Source organism: Salmo trutta, chromosome 28 (genome assembly GCF_901001165.1).
Source record: "Salmo trutta chromosome 28, fSalTru1.1, whole genome shotgun sequence".
Classification (NCBI taxonomy): Eukaryota; Metazoa; Chordata; class Actinopteri; order Salmoniformes; family Salmonidae; genus Salmo; species Salmo trutta.
Window position 1 is genome coordinate 5200098 of NC_042984.1, and position 21124 is coordinate 5221221.

At 40.9% G+C, this 21124-nt stretch overlaps 1 protein-coding gene and 1 non-coding gene across 2 annotated transcripts; one reads left to right on the forward strand and one right to left on the reverse strand.

Annotated features, from left to right (window-relative positions):
• Positions 1–5634: 5634 nt before the first annotated feature.
• On the reverse strand, positions 5635–5706 carry trnae-cuc (transfer RNA glutamic acid (anticodon CUC)). Its single transcript has one exon. It is a non-coding gene; the product is annotated as a tRNA-Glu (tRNA).
• A 2321-nt stretch (positions 5707–8027) lies between these two features.
• Positions 8028–15258, forward strand: LOC115165304 (pancreatic progenitor cell differentiation and proliferation factor B). Its single transcript, XM_029718364.1, has 5 exons — positions 8028–8249; positions 10610–10699; positions 11344–11421; positions 14180–14279; positions 14680–15258. The coding sequence occupies exons 2-5, from the start codon at positions 10645–10647 to the stop codon at positions 14795–14797; spliced, it is 351 nt and encodes a 116-aa protein (XP_029574224.1). The 5' UTR covers positions 8028–8249; positions 10610–10644; the 3' UTR covers positions 14798–15258.
• The last annotated feature ends 5866 nt before the right edge of the window (positions 15259–21124 follow it).

Consider the following 21124-nt stretch of genomic DNA (forward strand, 5'->3'; position numbering starts at 1 on the left):
GGTACCGAGTTAATGTGTGAGGGTACAGGTTAGTCGAGATCATTTATACATGGAGGTAGGGGTGAAGTGACTATGCATAGATAATAAACAGGATGCCAAGGGAAACCAGGTTTCCCCCAAAAAATTGACCAATAAAAAAAAAATCTAAATTATAAAATGTATCTTTTGTCTATAATTTTCCTTTAATTCGCAATTGACCTTATTTTACCAGAGAAATCATCCGAGTCTCAGTATGTGTAGCCTATGTATCTGATGCTGTGTGGACAAAGAGAGTATGACACGTTGTTGCCGTAGCATTTGATTGATTCCAGCGAGCGTAAGTAAAATATAATAATTCACCAATCAGCATTGAGCTGAGCTCAACTGTGGGTGGTCCCGGCGCAGTCAAAACACCCCCAAGGGAGGCCAGTTTTGATTTGGCGTCACACCAAAAGCAAGAAGTATTTGTCCGGAAAAAAACATGTTTTTGCCGTTTGTTTTATGGTCTGCTTGTGCCATGTGACCTGCAGTAGATACTGTAGATATGAAAGGGCCGATTTAGCTAAACCATTGATGGAGATGGGGATTTAATTCACCACACAGGACAATGATTAGACTATGACTGCGATTCTGATCTAATCATAAATTCATACATTGTGCCACTGGCCTGAGATGATTGAAAGTGTAGCCTACAGGTGCACGTTAACTAGCTAGCTGGTTCATTGTTACCCATGCAATGAAGTTAAGACTAACAAACATGTTACGCGTTTATCATAGTCCAAAACGTGTATGCAAGGTTGCAAGATTGAATCCCCGAGCTGACAAGGTGAAAATCTGTCATTCTGCCCCTGAACAAGGCAGTTAACCCACTGTTCCCCGGTAGGCCGTCATTGAAAATAAGAATTTGTTCTTAACTGACTTGCCTAGTAAAAATATATACAGTATCTCACAAAAGTGAGTACACCCCTCACATTTTTGTAAATATTTGAGTATATCTTTTCATGTGACAACACTGAAGAAATGACACTTTGCTACAATGTAAAGTAGTGAGTGTACAGCTTGTATAACAGTGTAAATTTGCTGTCCCCTCAAAATAACACAGCCATTAATGTCTAAACCGCTGGCAACAAAAGTGAGTACACCCCTAAGTGAAAATGTCCAACAAAACTGTATTTAGATTTTTTTTTTTAAGGTTTGTTCTGGCTCCCCATGGGAATCGAACCCACAACGCCAGCGTTGCAAACACCATGCTCTACCAACTGAGCCACAGGGAAGATATTAATCTTGCGCCATCTTCTCCCACTGCCGACCACTGGGTTTCCTCTCATCACCATATTTGGTAGTGAGTGGAAACGCTTTGGATTTATACATCCGGTGAAACGTCTGGCTCATTGTGTCTGTCTGTGGTTGTAGCTAGCTTCACATAGCAAGCTATCTAGCCTTTCTAGCTTTCCACATCTCCATGTCAAATAATCCGATTTATAATAAAAACAAATATGACCTGGTAAATATTGTTCTACTTGTCGGTGTAACCTAAAACATCATAGTTTGATATGCTGATTGTGTATTCATTCCCATATCAGACCCCAAAAAATGTAACATGTTTTGGTCATGGACAAGAAAAAAAGCACATGGCTAGCTAGTTGGCTACAGCAAATTCTACAATTTCACAATAGTCTGTAATCACTAGTTATTACTTCTAAACAAAATACCTTTTTGGGTGGATTTTTTTGTTGTTGTTCGGTTTATTGTTTCAACAGTCGGTGAGATTATATTTGGTTATCAATGCAAAATAGGCTACTTTGATGAATAGCCTATAGATCATATTAAGGAACCAAGCGACAACACTGTCCCCACGCTGCGGACAGAATAATACAGCATGTCTCAGTTGCAGCTAGTCAAAAGTTATGTTGAATGTGATACGCCTCTTTTGTGACGAATAAACATCATTGCAACACTCCGAAGCTTGTATTAATAGCTGAATAGCAGCTACTGACAAGTAGGTAGGATGTTATGTTGACATAAATACCACGTTCAAGGTCAATTGGTTGAAAATATGTTTGGTCAATACAGAATCAATTTGGTATTTCATTTGGACAAGACAGAATCAATTTGGTATTTCATTTGGTCAAGACAAAATGTATTTGGTCAATACAGAATCAATTTGGTATTTCATTTGGTCAATACAGAAACAATTTGGTATTTAATTTGACCAATACAGAACCAATGTAGAATTTCATTTGGTCAATACAGAATCAATTAGATTTGTCATTTGGTCAATACAGAATCAATTTGGTATTTAATTTGACCAATACAGAACCAATGAAGTATTTCATTTGGTCAATACAGAATCAATTAGATTTGTCATTTGGTCAATACAGAATCAATTTAGTAATTAATTTGGTCAATACAGAACCAATGTAGTATTTCATTTGACCAATACAGAATCAATTTGTTATTTCATTTGGTCAATACAGAATCAATTTGGTATTTAATTTAGTCAATACAGAATCAATTTGGTATTTCATTTGGTCAATACAGAATCAATTAGATTAGTCATTTGGTCAATACAGAATCAATTTGGTATTTCATTTGGTCAATACAGAATCCCTTTGGTATATCATTCTAAACACTAGCTAGGTTTCCATCCAATTGGTAACAGGTTTTTATGTGAATATTCTAAAATCTGCATAAAAACAATATGTGCATTGGTGGGCATTTCCCACCAGAGATGTTTCCATCAAAATGACTTGTTGCCATAGAAGGTTGTGCATGATGACGAAAAACACCTAAAAATACATTTTGCCATTAAATTCCCATGTACCGAATAGAAAATACAAGTAGAATGGGTTTCCATCGTATTTTCAACTCTACTGGAGAGGACCATCAAGTTCATCCATCACCTTGCACTTTCACCACCCTGTGAAGTTCATCATAACTTATTTCATCTTTAAATTTCAAGTTTTAATGTCACATACACAACAAGGTACAGTGAAATGCCTTTCTTGCAAGCTCTAAACCCAACAATGCAATAATCATAACTTATTTCATCTGTAGCCTAATAAACTTTCCCAGCGAGTCGTAGTGGGAGGACCCTAGTGTTGCCAACTTAGCGACTTTGTCTCTATATTTAGAGAGTATTCAGACCCCTCTAGCGATACATTTTCAAAAAATCGACTAGCGACAAATCTAGCGACTTTTTCTGGTGTTATTGGAGACTTTTGGAGACTCTGACGTGAAAGCACATATCGTTCTTACTCTTCTCAACGAGCAGCGGGTTCTGCCGTGGGCCCCATCCCCGTCCCAAAGCACTCCCAGGCGGCCCAGTCCTTGCGCAGCAGTCCCTCCCAGCTGCAGTCAGAGCAGGAGATGTTCACCCCTCCGCGTCCAGACTGCAAATGAATCACGCATAGGAGAAGCCGTCGCTGGCTGATCCCGTCCTGGATTACATTAAAAAAAAACTATTAACCTGAATTAGGGCCAGACTAGTTACCATAACTTTCTCACATTGCCATTGACAGTTTTTTCTATTGTCTCTTTTTGGTCCATTTAGATTGTTTTGTATACAATCTACATTTACAATGTAAACATTTTTTCTTGGTTGAGTCAATCTTGAGGACCGTGTCAAACTGGGAGGTAATGCTGGCCTTGACCTCATCCAGTCGGTGCAGGGCATCCTGGGCGTTACCAGCGGTGCTTGGGCACAGATGTCATGTCCGGGGGGGTGGGGGGGCTCTTCAATGCCACTTATGTCACCAGTCCAACCCTGACTGCACCGGAGTAGTGCTTTGCAGTCAGTCAGGTAGTGGATAGTCCTCTGCAACCAGGACTCTGTGCGTTTGTTCCTCCAGCTTCTTTAGTAACTGGCTGCTACTGTTCCCCAGACCTCTCTGTCTCATCAGACAAACTACCTTGATGTCACAGGCGAGTTTAGTTGTCAAGATGTCGGGAAACTGGATGCTGTGACCTTAGTGTCCAGCTGGGAAACTGGATGCTGTGACCTATGTCCAGCTGGGAAAGAATGCTGTGACCTATGTCCAGCTGGGAAACTGGATGCTGTGACCTATGTCCAGCTGGGAAACTGGATGCTGTGACCTATGTCTAGCTGGGAAACTGGATGCTGTGACCTATGTCTAGCTGGGAAAGAATGCTGTGACCTATGTCCAGCTGGGAAACTGGATGCTGTGACCAATGTCTAGCTGGGACACTGGATGCTGTGACCTATGTCCAGCTGGGAAACTGGATGCTGTGACCTATGTCTAGCTGGGACTCTGGATGCTGTGACCTATGTCTAGCTGGGAAACTGGATGCTGTGACCTATGTCTAGCTGGGAAACTGGATGCTGTGACCTATGTCTAGCTGGGACTCTGGATGCTGTGACCTATGTCCAGCTGGGAAACTGGATGCTGTGACCTATGTCTAGCTGGGAAACTGGATGCTGTGACCTATGTCTAGCTGGGACTCTGGATGCTGTGACCTATGTCCAGCTGGGAAACTGGATGCTGTGACCTATGTCCAGCTGGGACTCTGGATGCTGTGACCTATGTCCAGCTGGGAAACTGGATGCTGTGACCTATGTCTAGCTGGGACTCTGGATGCTGTGACCTATGTCTAGCTGGGAAACTGGATGCTGTGACCTATGTCCAGCTGGGAAAGCAGTACAGCCCTCCAGGCTGAATCCACCACTATGTCTGGAGACCCAGCCTTGCTCTTTTAGTAGTTTCTGTCCTGTAAATCCTGGAATCCTTACTGTCCTTTAAGACAAGGCTTCCATTTGGCAGTTTTCTGAAGCTGGGCGCCATGTTTGCTGTGAAAATAAAAGGGGTAAGTTTATATTTAATAAGCATAAAATTCTATACATTTTAAAATCACAGTGAGCAGACTGGATTAATAGATGGAACAACAAAATGAAGTGTATAAACTCCAACTCCCTACGTTGTCATCTCTAGTTACTTGCTGAAGCGTATATTGACCACAAACCTACACACAAACCCACACCAGCATCAGCAAGTGCAAAGGATATCGCTTGTGAATTTTAATTCATAATTAACATGATGATCCTAGCCTATTTGTTATCAAGACAGTGTTTCCCTATTAACTTACCCTATAACTATGTCTAGTCCAATTAGGTATATGAATTTTTTAATTTTTTTTAAAAGGTCACCCCTCAAAGCCTGGTTCCTTTCTAGGTTTCTTCCTTTCTATGGAGTTTTTCCTAGCCACCGTGCTTCTGCATCTGCATTGCTTGCCGTTTGGGGTTTTACGCTGGGTTTCTATATAGCACTTTGTGACATTGGCTGATTTAAAAAAAAAAGAGCTTTATAAATACATTTGATTACTGTCGCTACACAGTCTGTAAATCTTGTTATCTGCGCTTTCCATGGACCTCTTCCAGTGTTTAAAGGTCCCGCCATAGCTCTATCCTCATTCGTCAATTCTTGGTTACAACGTAGTTGCACTGGCGTCTCGGATTGGTTAGCGAGTGCAAATATTGGGTTGCAGACGGCGATCTGATTGGTTGTCACAACCAGACATTTCCTCGACTCACGGTTGTTAGGGGCGCGGCGCCTTCATTTCTAGACAGTTACCTGTATAATATGGATGATTCTGAAAACTTCACTTATATCCCTTGAGGTCTGGTGATAAAAAGTGTTGTTCCCTGACCGGGAATCGAACCCGGGCCGCGGCGGTGAGAGCGCCGAATCCTAACCACTAGACCACCAGGGAATCTGAAGGCTATGGTAGTTGTAATTGTTCATAACTGTTGATAACTACACTGAACAACAATATAAACGCAACATGTAACAATTTCAACGTTTTTACTGAGTTACATTTCATAGAAGGAAATCAGTAAATTTAAATGAATTCATTAGGCGCTAATCTATGGCTTACACATGACTGGGCAGTGGCGTAGCCATGGGTGGGCCTGGAAGGTCATAGGCCCACCCACTTGGGAGCTAAGCCCACCCACTGGGGGAGCCAGGCCCAGCCAATCAGAATGAGTTTTCCCCACAAAAGGGCATTATTATAGAGTGATTATAGAGTCACTTTAACTCTACGTACATGTACATATTACCTCAATTACCTAGACTAACTGGTGCCCCCGCACATTGACTCTGTACCGGTACACCCTGTATATAGCCTCACTATTGTTATTTTACTGCTGCTGTTAAATTATTTGTTACTTTTATTTTCAATTTTTTAGTCATCTATTTTTTACTTAGCACTTATTTTTCTTAAAACTGCATTGATCCGACCCTTTTTTCCCCGCAATTTTCACCTAAAATGACATACCCAAATCTAACTGCCTGTAGCTCAGGCCCTGAAGCATGTATTCTTGTTACCATTTGAAAGGAAACACTTTGAAGTTTGTGGAAATGTGAAATTAATGTAGAAGAATATAACGCATTAGATCTGGTAAAAGATAATACTGTAGCGACCCGCACAGACAGTTGTGGGTTATGTGTTAGGCTATTAGTGGGTTGTGTCGTACTTACCAGTGTTCGCGGGGTCATGCCAATCAACTTGCTATCTGCCAATCACGGGAATGCCTGGAATGTTCGGATACCGGGCAGCCTGGTGGTTGGCGGAGTGGCGTGAAGGGGGGTTGGGCAGGGGGATGGAGCATTGGAAGTTAAGACCGGGTTTAGCCATTGTTCTCTCTCTTACGTCTGGGCTTCACAAGAGAAGGTCACGGTTCGTTTGTAGGGTACCTTTCATTTATTTGGCGTGGGCTACGGCCAAACAGTAGCCTGTGTTAAGTTGTGTTAATAAACCGTCCATTCGTTAACTCCATCCTCTGTCTGGACAATTGTTCCTTCATGATCTAGTCAGGTCATTACAATACAAAGAAAAAAAAACATTAATAATTGTTTATTTTTTTTGTACCGTCATCTTTAAAACGCAAGAGAAGGGCCATAATATATTATTCCAACCCAGGCGCAATATAGTGTATGTGCAAAGTTTTAGACGGATCAATGAACCACTGCATATCTGTTCAAAATGTTGTATCAAGACTGCCCAAATGTGCCTAATTGATTTATAAATATATTTTCAAGTTCATAACTGTGCACTCTCCTCAAACAATGGCATGGTATTCTTTCACTGAAATAGCTACTGTAAATTGGACAGTGCAGTTAGATTAACAAGAATTTAAGCTTTCTGCCCATATCAGATATGTCTATGTCCTGGGAAATGTTCATGTTACTTACAACCTCATGCTAATCACATTAGCCTACGTTAGCTCAACCGTTTCGTGGGTGGGGGGGACCGATCCTGTAGACGTTATTAAGGGCATGTAAGTAAGCATTTCACTGTAAGGTTGTTGGCCTGTTGTATTCGGCGCATGTGACAAATAACATTTGATTTGGTTATTGCAGACGGATAGTCTCAGATGATCCCGCAGGTGAAGAAACTGGATGTGGAGGTCCTGGGCTGGCGTGGTTACACGTGGTCTGCAGATGTGAGGCCGGTTGGACATGTTGGAGGCAGCATACCGTAGAGAAATGAACATTACATTCTCTTGCAACAGCTCTATTGGTCATTCCTGCAGTCAGCATGCCAATTCCACACTCCCTCAACTTGAGACATATGTGGCATTGTGTTGTGTGACAAAACTGCACATTTTAGGGTGGCCTTTTATCGTCCCCAGCACAAGGTGCACCTGTGTAATAATCACACTGTTTAATCAGCTTCTTGATATGCCTCACCTGTCAGGTGGTTGGATTATCTTGGCAAAGGAGAAATGTTCAATTACAGGGATGTAAATAAATTTGCGCTGACAATTTGAGAGAAATAAGCTTTTTGTGCATATGAAACATTTCTGGGATCTTTTATTTCAGCTCATGAAACATGGGACCAACACTTTACATGTTGTGTTTATATTTCGTCCTAGAGAAATGCTGTATTGCTTTGGCAATATAAACATGTGTTTCCCATGCCAATAAAGCCCTTAAAATGAAATGTAAAATTGTATTGTATTTGCTGTTCACTTTTTTTCCCCCAGAGGAAACAACCGACCCACTGTGAGTTACCTAAGGTCGAGCCCCGCCTAGTCTCTTCAGCTATTTGTCTTTGACGTCGCATCCTAGTATAAAACGGCCTCGCCACCCTTTCATTCAAGGCAAGACATTTACTGCGGATATATCTGTCTTTGGAGGGTTTTTATTTACCCAAAAACGTATTTTCAAATGGGCCCCGTCGCCTAGCGTTTACTCTCCTACGCCTCGCCTATTGAGTTGGGTGCTGTTAAACGGCTGGGTAACAAAAAGGTGAGATTTGTTTGAAACGGCTGTTTGATGATGATGATGATGATGATGATGATAGAGATTAAAACGATGCTAGAAAAAAAAAAGATGCCTGGTTGTTTTTGGACGTTTTGTAAATATGGCAACGTCACGAAGTCATCCTGATTTTTCAGCCTATATTTTTATTTTCTTCTGTAGCTACATTTTGTTTGTTGCTACGTTTTTTAATGTTCATGTTATTGTGTGTCAATACTGCCAGGCAAGATTGTTTTTTTTTTATTTGAATAGGTATTTCGTCCCTTTTTCACCAACTAATGCCATGGACGGAACAAAGGTTTAGCTCGGTAACGTTAGTCGAGCTTTGTTTTCTACACAGACCAACTCTTTATGTTTTGTTCAAAACCCCGTGTTCATCTTTTTCACCCAAATACCCAACAATGACAACATTGTCATTGTTAGCAAAACGGCTAACTAAACATTAGTTAGGCGCCTAGTTATCTAATATAGCCCAGTTGTTATCTACAGTAACCTAGTTATTATCTACAGTAACCTAGTTATTATCTACAGTAACCTAGTTATTATCTACAGTAACCTAGTTATTATCTACAGTAACTTAGTTATTATCTACAGTAGCAAAGCTACCTCTTTTTGTTAACGTAATGTACCGCAGTGAATGACTGCTGTGTTAAATGATGGGGTTGATATAGGTTGAATGGCCATGAATTCCCTGGGTTAAATACCCCGACGTGAGGGATATATACATGTTCATATGGGAAATATTTTAACCTAGTATATGTTGTGTTCACTAGTAGTCACAGACCAGATGTGTAGGCAGGCTACCACTAACATTTTGGAGGCAGCATTGCCATTGATGATTGCGTAAATTATTTTAATTTAACTAAGAACAAATTCTTATTTTACAATGATGGATAAGTGTGAGAAGTAACCGTTAACTATTTTAATTATTATTTGTTACTGTTTGTATTTAGCCACCCGTGTATTCTGAAGAGCTGAGTTGGAGCAATATCACTACAAAAACATGTGCCGTAATGTCTTATGGCGCGATTTCACTATTTTAATGTTATATATATATTTTTAATTAGGATGTTGTAATGCACAAGTTGAATGATTGTATTCATACACTGAACTTGTAGTTATTTACTTGATATTGAGTGAGCAGAATGGAATATTCATTCTTAATTAAACTCAATTCATATGTTCAATTTCAATATGGTAGATATTGCATTCGTATCACGTTTACAAACCATTTTAAGGTAATCAATGTTTCATATATTAACGTTTTCAGATGCATTCAGTTTTAAAATTCAGACACAAAACCAGAGACGTTCTTACACTTTGCCTGCCAGGAAAGTTAGAGAACACAGTAAAAGTAAACGCTTTGGCTATAAACTGTTATGACCCCATTCTTGGAAGTTAAGACTCTGGAACATGGATGTGCTTCCTGTTCCTCTCTATTGTTCTCATAGGCCGCCTTAGAAGGGAGTGTCCCGCAAAAAAAAACACCCATAACAGTTGAATAGTCCTTTTAAGGTTAACTTTATCACTCCCTATTTTAATGTTGCTCTTTTGACTAACTGGGTTCAAACCAGGTCTCCTCCATGTCAAGACTGTTAGCACATTTGGCTAAAGCCCGTAGGGATGAGTTCAGGAAGCTATCAAGTTTTAGTCTCCAGGAAGGTTAATCATCAAGGGTGTGGTTCAACGAACCACCTTCGATACATTTCACCTCCTACACAAATCACAGTACCGATATAACTGACTGTTTGAAACCAGGCGTACTGCACAACACTTTTTGTGGCAAGCAGGAGGGGTCTGTGCACCCCACTTAATGAGTGGCAACAGAGGAGGGGGGGGTTGTGATCATACATGTGATTACCAGACTGACTACCGTATGTAGGTAACAATCATGTGAGCTTGCGGGATCCGGCCGCTCGCGAGGCTTAAGACGTGTGTGTGTGTGTGTGTTTGACTGATGGGGTTCAAACCCAGGTCTCTTGTGTACCAGACAATGCAACTTTTCAGGGCTTCGATAAGTTATTCATCATATGAGCGCGGTCACCGACACAACTTGTTACACCCCCCCCCCCTCCCTCCCTTGAAAGACCCATCCAAGACAAAGGACCAATGAGGCTTTAGCTCAAAAAGCTAATTAAATCTGAATGCATCATCAAACTAAATATTCAGTTTAAAATCATAAAATGCAACTTCATTTTTATGAATTCAATGAGTCATTTCTACATATATATAATAAAAAAAAATCCTAATGCAATATTATGGTATTGAAATGCAATTTTATGTTGGCACAGAAATCGTTCCATAGTCTATGTACCAATGTGTTTGACTCAAACCTCCTTTTCTTCCAGGGTTTCTAACGCATGACTCAACAAGTTCCGTAAGAATGGCAGCGATCAATGCAGGCGGCTCTCTTGTGGCAACCCATGACTACTACCGAAGTGAGTAGCTCTTGGGCCGGGTCATGACTACTACCGAAGTGAGTAGCTCTTGGGCCGGGTCATGACTACTACCGAAGTGAGTAGCTCTTGGGCCGGGTCATGACTACTACCGAAGTGAGTAGCTCTTGGGCCGGGTCATGACTACTACCGAAGTGAGTAGCTCTTGGGCCGGGTCATGACTACTACCGAAGTGAGTAGCTCTTGGGCCGGGTCATGACTACTACCGAAGTGAGTAGCTCTTGGGCCGGGTCATGACTTTACAAACTTGGCCCTAAATCAATCAAGCTCTGTTATTTAAAAAAAAAAACATTTTTTTTTTTTTCCTTTGTCTTCAGAAAGATTGAATCAGTTATGATAATTCACTTCAGCCTTCAACAGTAGTGTGTTCTCAAGCCCTCTCATATCCTTTGAACTAAGCACAAACATTTCTGGGACAGGCTATCTTGCCAACAATTATGTCACTGTCACACCAAACATGACAAGGAGTTGACAGGACCGCACAAACAGATCTGTGACTCACGCTAGTCATCTCTCTTGCCTGTACCTTGTGTCAGTGTTTCCCAAACTCGGTTGGCAAAGAGCTTGTGAGGGTGTTTGTATTTTATAGCGTCGTCCTCTCCTAACCTTCACGTTGGTTTTTCCAGGGCGCATCGGCTCCACTTCCAGCAGCAGCTCCTGTGGCAGTTCAGAGTACAGTGGGGAGGTCATTCCACACCATCCAGGTACACAAAGCATATGGGTGGTGGTGGTGGGGGGGGACCATGTTCAGGGGAGGTGCTATTTGAGTGTCTTGACTGGCTGCGTCTCTACCTGGTATGGCAACTGCTTGGCATCTGACCTCAAAGCGCTACAGATGGTAGCGCGTACGATCCCAGTAAATCATTGGGGCCGAGCTCCCTGACATTCATGGCCTTTATACCAGGCGCTGTCAGAGGAAGGCCCTGCACTACACAGCTGATTCAAATGACCAACTCATCAAGCTTTTTATTTTTAATCAGCTGTAGTGCTAAGGCACTGGGGGGGGGGGGCCAGGACTGACCTTGGGGAACCCTGAGCCAGTGAACAGATTGCTGATTTGCTTTAAGATCAGGTGCAAATGTCAAATTTCAGGGCATGAGTATTGCCATAAGAAATATGCTGCACCAAAAAATAGTTTTGATCAAGAATATACAGTTTACTTTGCAAGCTCACCAGCAATGGGGCAACAATTTACAAGCATAGGCCTACTGGTCTTTTGGTATGTTACAATTGCTTGACATTTATAATTTACTTATGAAGCTTGCGTTTAGGAATTTGTTCAAATAAATGATTACAGTGTTGAGGACGTAACCTAAACTTCTACACCTGTGTTGCTTGCTGTTTTAGGCTGGGTTTTCTGTACAGCACTTTGTGACATCAGCTGATGTAAGAAGGGCGTTATAAATAAATTTGATTGATAAACGCATCTCAACTCCCGACAGGTGAAGAGCACATTGTTCTCTTGTTTAAATGTTTGCTCCTACATTCCATCTTATCCTACAATAATTGCTAGCGTTATCATCTTCCCTACACTGTTTACCGCTTAGGCATTTCTGTTTCGTAAGATGTTCACTCAGCCTACTATTTTCTTACCCTCTGAATGGGCGCAATGAATATTGGAGTTGAACAATGATTGATTGTTCTCTTACAACCTCAAACTGCAACAGTTCATGATTTGTCACCTACAGTGGCGCCAAGCCCTTAAGCCTGGTGATGCGCGGTGACATAAGGTCGCCTTGCTGTGAGTGGACTCGGACGACGCGTCGGCTCAGTCTAGGGTGACCACGTGTCCCGGGTTGTGCGGGACAGTCCTACATTCTAACACCACTGAAGCTACTGGTGATGTTTGACGTTAGGCCTATGTTTAACAATCATATTTCTCAAATCCTTTCGGGCTAAACTTGGAGGAGAGTCGGGCCTAACTACTTACAGAATGTGTGCTTCTGATGAAGAGCTACAAATATTAGGCTGGACGGTAATTTTGTTAAACTTGTGAGGCTCTCGTTGCTCATAAGAAGTGACGTTATGTTTGATACTGGAGCTAAGAAGTTTACTTCGACTCGGTGGTCTGATGCCTGTTTCACTTTATCAGAAGCACATGACCAATGCTGTCTGACGCTATTTATTTTTTTCTCTTTAAACAGCCACCTGTTTGGTAGAAGACAGAAGCTCTGCACTCGCTATGGGGTGTGGGACGTCATCTATAATTTAGCTGCTCTAAATTCTTTTGACCAGCAGGTGTCACTAGTGTACACTGATCAAAGCCTGGAGCCGATAAACCTATTTTTGACAAATTGGATGGAAAAACTTTTTTTAATAAATAAAAAAAAATATGTATCTCTAACTGTCTTACATTCCCTGAGACCAAACAAATGTATCCTCGGCCAAATATTCCGGCTTTTATAACGGCCACATGTGGTCTCTCGTTTCGGCATCAATTAGTGCTGCCGTTGGATTCCGCGGAGCATCGCTTGACAGCTTCTCAATGGTTCTTGTTTAGTAATGTTGGATCAAAGCTGAATCTGTCTTGGAAGTTTTTTACCTTTTATTTAACTAATGATTTAGTATTCTATATAACACAACCAACTAAAATAGCATGTTACTGTTACACAAGACACATTTCTTATGTCATTTTAAAGACTGGTTCGCTGAATAGTTCCAAACATGATCAAAACTCAACAGTGTACACCACTAGGCAGAATGCTGTGATTTGACACAAAATACAGGAAGGCTATATAGTTTAACAATCTGCTCACAATTTTTTATTTTTTATTCAAGAACTAAATGCATATTCCCATGAAACAGAAATCAAATGATTGGCATGCAGACAGTTTGGACATTTCACTGGTAAAATGTGAACAATTATCATTGACGATGCCATGGCTTATTTTTGAAATTGGGTATGAGTAACTTGGTGTTTGAGGGTATTAAAATGTGCACATTGAAATTTGAAGGATAAATTCTTTAATGATATTTGATGGGGTCACTTTATTTATTTTTCTTCATGTAGGCTACATTGTCAGCTGGGTACCTGGATGGTGTGGAGTTATTTTTCTACTGTATTGACTGTATGTTTGTTTTACTCCATGTGTAACTGTGTTATGTGTCGAACTGCTTTGCTTTATCTTGGCCAGGTTGCAATTGTAAATGAGAACTTGTTCTCAACTTGCCTACCTGGTTAAATAAAATAAATTGTCCCGCAAAATCATCCTTGTTGTCGCACATTTGGATATTTTTAAATGTGGTCACCCTAGCTCAGTCAGTAGACTTGTAATCTATTAACCAACATGGTGAACTGCAATTGGTTTTAATGTGACATGACCTGTTGAAACCTGGGAACAATTTACTGTACATTCAGTCATCACTCCAGAATTCTTGTTCTGTGCAGTAAACTGTCATATAGATGTATATTTAAATTGAGACCTTTTTGTAGTGTTTGACCTTGTCCTAATCTGTTCCTAGGTCTGCCAAAACAAGACTCGGGCCACTGGTGGTCCAGCTTGTTCTTTGGGAAGCAGAACCAGCCAGGAATGACCACTCTGACTGAGGAGGCCCAGCAGAAGTAAGTAGACTAGGGGAGAAATGTGGTGTATGAACTGGCTATCATAGAGAGAAACTGGCTGACCAGCAACTGGCTATCATAGTGGGAGAGAACAGGCTGCCCAACTTCACTCTAAATGCAGTAAGGATACGGTCTGTCACCTCATTTGACAATCCCAAAGAATCAGCTCTTTATAAAGTGTTGCAAAACTTTTTCGACAGTCGTACAGGGTGAACTCTCTGTAGCTGGCATGTCCAAACCCTTATTAGAGCGTTGTCTTGCTTCCTGAATACTACCTCCCTACAACAGACATGCCTTTCTGGCACAGAGTAAGAAGTAATCATGGCATTTCTTTTTGTAACACTAAGCAAGTTGCACCCTGTTTTTTTTTTTTTTCTCTCAACCTCTCCCTCTTTTCCAGGGCGGCGGCCATGACTTTGACCAACGGCCAGGTGACCTGCGTTGCCAGGGAGATGGTGATGAAGAGGCAGGTTAGCGACGCCGCGAGGTCCGACCTGGCGAGTCCACCCCCCTCCTGAGGCAAGAAGGGAACAACGCTAGGAGACAGAGTCTGCTTCCCACGTCCCCTAAACCCTTTGATTTTCTTCCACACTACATAGAAAGTATGAAGCAATGTATATCCGGCATACAATGTAGTATGCTAGTGTAGGTATTGGAACAGACCCCCTTCCCTTTAACCCTAAACTATGAATGCATCCTAGTCCCTATTTAGTGCACTACTTTTGACCAAGACCCATTGGGTTATGGTCAAAAGTAGTTCATTATATCGGGTGCTGTTTAGGATGTAGAAATGTTCCCAACATCCACGTTAGCAAACTACATAGAATGAATGTCTGTCACTTTGCTTCACGCTAAGCATTATGGGTATTGGAACAATTATTTGTTTGTCTTAGTTGGACAGGCTGCCAATGAACGTTTTTTTTTTTTTTTTTGTATCCTGTTTTTTTTTTAAATCTATAAATAAAATGAGAACAAACTATTTTATTTTTTTGACTTTTGTACTTGGTGCACACATACAACTTCTGTTATCTTGTCCATTTGGTCACCCTGTGACTTCCAGATGTCAAGCAGCCTGACTGGACTCTTTCAATGGAATTTATCGCTTTGAAATTACTGGAAACAGTCTCTGTATGACAAGCACAGTGTCAACTTTAACTTGGCACTCAATGGCCTACTCTATCCTACTGAAATACTGAACAGGCTGTCACTATGCATGCAGTCTGCTACCTTTTCTGTGACAGTTGTGGATCTGAAATACTAAAAACAGACATTCTAAGTACAGAGTAAACACACAAAATGGTGACTCGCAGTCCATTCCTGCCATGCTGTGGCGTTTTTGGACGTCACCTTAAGTAACCTGACGTCCTAAGACCGTACAGCCAATTGCTATGTGAGACTTCACCGCTATGAGAACTGTACCTTTTTAGGTGAGGTGACTGCATAGAGCCAGCACAACAGATTTCTAACGGGCAGTTACTTTGAGTAAGCAAAAATGCATGAATCATCCACCTGAGGATTGGTATCTATTTCCTGTGTTTGAGGGGTACAAAATCCACTTGTCATTGAAGTCTCACTGGATTGATTGCTTTTATTATACTCGTGTGACTTTCATACTCTTTCTTGTGCCTCCCCCACCCAGTTAATGGTCCTCCTGCGGAAATGTTTGTAATGACCTGTCAAACACTGATAATGGCTGAAATGGGGATACATTGTCTTTCCGTTGCATCTATAAAAACACAGAAACGTCGTTGAATTAAATGCACCATCTCTACTCTTGCATCACAAGGAGAACTTTACTTAGATTTTTTATTTATTTTTTTATCTTGGAGGGGTGAACCCCCCCCCCAAAAAATAAAAATTAGATATTTTTAATGCATGCCAGCAAAGCCATTAAACAATTCATTGATTAACTTAGCTTATAACTATAGCTTATCTTTCAGCTTCGTGGAGTGAAACCTCACCTGGCGATCAGCGGAGCCTTGTCTGGCAGCAAAACAGTTTATTCAGCCTCGTTTACTGCCTTATTAAAAAAAAAAGCTATGTCAGACTTGCTTAAACAAATGTGGTTTCTACTAACAATTTAAGATGTACATACTATGGCATAAGGGAACAATGAGCAGATAAGAGGAAATCCATCATTTTTATTAAGACAATGAGTGAGCTAAAATGCACGTAGTCATAACTATTTGTTCAGCCCTTTTGAAATGTACAGTGACAGAATTCAGAACATGGGCCGTTCTTAGTGTTTTCCCTGTACACCAAGTCAGAACCGTAGGATAAATTAAGGGGGAATATAAGGAAACCAATGAAAGCTCTTAGAATATTCAATGATTGCATTTCTCTAAAACAGGCTACATGTACATTCCCAGTGGGTCAGAAGTTTACATACACTCAATTAGTATTTGGTAGCATTGCCTTTAAATTGTTTAACTTGGGGCAAACGTTACAGGTAGCCTTCCTACAATAAGTTGGGTGAATTTTGGCCCATTCCTCCTGACAGAGCTGGTGTAACTGACTCAGGTTTGTAGGCCTCCTTGCTCGCACACGCTTTTTCAGTTCTGCCCACAGATTTTCTATAGGATTGAGGTCAGGGCTTTGTGATATCCACTCCAATACCTTGAGTTTGTTGTCCTTAGGCCATTTTGCCACAACTTTGGAAGGTTGCTTGGGGTCATTGTCCCTTTGGAAGACGTTGCTTCAATATATCCACATAATTTTCCTCCTCATTATGCCATCTATTTTGTGAAGTGCACCAGTCCCTCCTGCAGCAAAGCACCCCCACAACATGATGCTGCCACCCCCATGCTTCACGGTTGGGATGGTGTTCTTCGGCTTGCAAGCCTCCCCCTTTTTCCTCCAAACATAACGATGGTCATTGTGGCCAAACAGTTCTATTTTTGTTTCATCAGACCAGAGGACATTTCTCCAAAAAGTATGATCTTTGTCCCAATGTGCAGTTGCAAACAGTAGTGTGTTTTTTATGGTGATTTTTGAGCAGTGGCTTCTTCCTTGCTGAGTGACCTTTCAGGTTCTGTCGATATAGGACACATTTTTCTGTGGATATAGATACTTTTGTACCTGTTTCCTCCAGCATCTTCACAAGGTCCTTTGCTGTTGTTCTGGGATTGATTTGCGCTTTTCGCACCAAAGTATGTTCATCTCTAGGAGACAGAACGCGTCTCCTTCCTGAGCGGTATGACGGCTGCGTGGTCCCATGGTGTTTATACTTGCATACTATTGTTTGTACAGATGAACGTGGTACCTTCAGGCATTTGGAAATTGCTCCCAAGAATGAACCAGGCTTGTGGTTGAGGTCTTGGCTGATTTCTTTTGATTTTCCCATGATGTCAAGCAAAGAGGCACTGAGTGTGAAGGTAGGCCTTGAAATACATCCACAGGTACACCTCCAATTGACTCAAATGATGTCAATTGGCTTTAAAAGCTTCTGATAGGCAATTACATAATTTTCTGGAATTTTCCAAGCTGTTTAAATGCACAGTAAACTTAGTGTACGTAAACTTCTGACCCATTGGAATTGTGATGCAGTGAATTATAAGTGAAATAATCTGTCTGAACAATTGTTGGAAAAATGACTTGTGTCATGCACAAAGTAGATGTTTTAACTGACTTGCCAAAACTATAGTTTGTTAACAAGAAATTTGTGGATGAAAAACTGGAAACTCAGGAAAACAAACAAAACTCAGGAAAAAAGAAATGGAGTTAATCATAATCTTAAGGTCGGAAAGTTTCCGAGTTGGATGACCGTTAAAAACACATTTTCCCATTCGGGAACTTAAAAAAAAAAAAAAATTCCCAGAGTTCCCAGTAGTCTTGAACTCACTGAAGTCTGAGATTTCCGAGTTTCCAGTTGTTTTGAATGCGGCCGAAATCATGCTGGATTGACAGCATGCATGGCCAATGTATTCAACCTTTTCTGGGCCATGGTGTTGCATGTGAATGTTTATCCTTTTTAAGCTTGGAAAAGAGACCCTTAAACTCAGACTTGGACCACACACCCTCTCCACTGATTAGCCGGCTAGTGATTGCTTAGCAAAGCTTGCAGTTAGCCACTGATTCCTTCCAAACCACTCATTGTTGAATTTCCTATTTCCAACTTGTGTAATATTTATGTCCAATAGCCGACGAGCACCGATACGTTTTAGCTGTAATTTCTCACCTTGAAAAGGATTTGCCAGTAGGTTGTTGACTTGATTCATGATGATGACTGCTAGCTAAGATTTTGAAAGTATGTTGACATGATCAGTCCAATCAAAGCTACGGTACATATAACGTGATTTGATGTAATTATATCTGTGGCCAATGATCTTGAGCCTTCTTGGATGGGCACTTCTAATGTAAATCTATGGCAGAACACAAGGGGCTTGAATTTTCGAGCTCTCCCTGTAGATTTTGCGGTGACCTAGTATCCCAATGAGTGACAACACTGAGCCAATCACGGCGCAATTAGAGAACGTTACCAACCACCACAGAAGCTAAGCTAGGCTGAAACACCTGCATTTTGGAGCTGCCTTACTTAAGAAAAAAAAATGTTTTGCATGCGGCTTTATTAACTCAATGATTTTTTTATTGTTTGCAAACTGATAGAAATAACATGCAAAACAGGGGGGGCTAAGCAGGTAGGGCTCAAAACAGCCCTGAATGACGGGTCACCGCTGAAAGTACTGTATGTAAAGAGGTATATTCTGGAACCAAGCCTGTTGGTTATAGATCAGTGTATTCTAGAGCCTGTTGGTTATAGATCAGTGTATTCTAGAGCCTGTTGGTTATAGATCAGTGTATTCTAGAGCCTGTTGGTTATAGATCAGTGTATTCTAGAGCCTGTTGGTTATAGATCAGTGTATTCTAGAGCCTGTTGGTTATAGATCAGTGTGTTCTAGAGCCTGTTGGTTATAGATCAGTGTGTTCTAGAGCCTGTTGGTTATAGATCAGTGTGTTCTAGAGCCTGTTGGTTATAGATCAGTGTGTTCTAGAGCCTGTTGGTTATAGATCAGTGTGTTCTAGAGCCTGTTGGTTATAGATCAGTGTATTCTAGAGCCTGTTGGTTATAGATCAGTGTGTTCTAGAGTCTGTTGGTTATAGATCAGTGTATTCTAGAGCCTGTTGGTTATAGCTCAGTGTATTCTAGAGTCTGTTGGTTATAGATCAGTGTATTCTAGAGCCTGTTGGTTATAGATCAGTTTATTCTAGAGCCTGTTGGTTATAGATCAGTGTATTCTAGAGCCTGTTGGTTATAGATCAGTGTATTCTAGAGCCTGTTGGTTATAGGTCAGTGTATTCTAGAGCCTGTTGGTTATAGATCAGTGTATTCTAGAGCCTGTTGGTTATAGATCAGTGTATTCTAGAGCCTGTTGGTTATAGATCAGTGTATTCTAGAGCCTGTTGGTTATAGATCAGTGTATTCTAGAGCCTGTTGGTTATAGATCAGTGTGTTCTAGAGCCTGTTGGTTATAGATCAGTGTATTCTAGAGCCTGTTGGTTATAGATCAGTGTGTTCTAGAGCCTGTTGGTTATAGATCAGTGTGTTCTAGAGTCTGTTGGTTATAGATCAGTGTATTCTAGAGCCTGTTGGTTATAGATCAGTGTATTCTAGAGTCTGTTGGTTATAGATCAGTGTATTCTAGAGCCTGTTGGTTATAGATCAGTTTATTATAAAGCCTGTTGGTTATATATCAGTGTATTCTAGAGCCTGTTGGTTATAGATCAGTGTATTCTAGAGCCTGTTGGTTATAGATCAGTGTATTCTAGAGCCTGTTGGTTATAGATCAGTGTATTCTAGAGCCTGTTGGTTATAGATCAGTGTATTCTAGAGCCTGTTGGTTATAGATCAGGGTATTCTAGAGCCAAGCCTGTTGGTTATAGATCAGTGTATTCTAGAGCCTGTTGGTTATAGATCAGTTTATTCTAGAGCCTGTTGGTTATAGATCAGTGTATTCTAGAGCCTGTTGTTTATAGATCAGTGTATTCTAGAGCCTGTTGGTTATAGATCAGTGTATTCTAGAGCCTGTTGGTTATAGATCAGTGTATTCTAGAGCCTGTTGGTTATAGATCAGTGTATTCTAGAGCCTGTTGGTTATAGATCAGTGTATTCTAGAGCCTGTTGGTTATAGATCAGTGTATTCTAGAGCCTGTTGGTTATAGATCAGTGTATTCTAGAGCCTGTTGGTTATAGATCAGGGTATTCTAGAGCCAAGCCTGTTGGTTATAGATCAGTGTATTCTAGAGCCTGTTGGTTATAGATCAGTGTATTCTAGAGCCTGTTGGTTATAGATCAGTGTATTCTAGAGTCAAGCCTGTTGGTTATAGATCAGTGTATTCTAGAGCCTGTTGGTTATAGATCAGTGTATTCTAGAGCCTGTTGGTTATAGATCAGTGTATTCTAGAGCCTGTTGGTTATAGATCAGGGTATTCTAGAGCCAAGCCTGTTGGTTATAGATCAGTGTATTCTAGAGCCTGTTGGTTATAGATCAGTGTATTCTAGAGCCTGTTGGTTATAGATCAGTGTATTCTAGAGTCAAGCCTGTTGGTTATAGATCAGTGTATTCTAGAGCCTGTTGGTTATAGATCAGTGTATTCTAGAGCCTGTTGGTTATAGATCAGTGTATTCTAGAGCCTGTTGGTTATAGATCAGGGTATTCTAGAGCCAAGCCTGTTGGTTATAGATCAGTGTATTCTAGAGCCTGTTGGTTATAGATCAGTGTATTCTAGAGCCTGTTGGTTATAGATCAGTGTATTCTAGAGTCAAGCCTGTTGGTTATAGATCAGTGTATTCTAGAGCCTGTTGGTTATAGATCAGTGTGTTCTAGAGCCTGTTGGTTATAGATCAG

Excerpts from the sequence above, each read along its gene's own strand:
- LOC115165304 (XM_029718364.1), top strand. The coding sequence starts at position 10,645 with ATGGCAGCGATCAATGCAGGCGGCTCTCTTGTGGCAACCCATGACTAC. Across the intron at positions 10,700-11,343 it reads AACCCATGACTACTACCGAA|GGCGCATCGGCTCCACTTCC; the intron begins GTGAGTAGCTCT and ends TGGTTTTTCCAG. Across the intron at positions 11,422-14,179 it reads GGTCATTCCACACCATCCAG|GTCTGCCAAAACAAGACTCG; the intron begins GTACACAAAGCA and ends ATCTGTTCCTAG.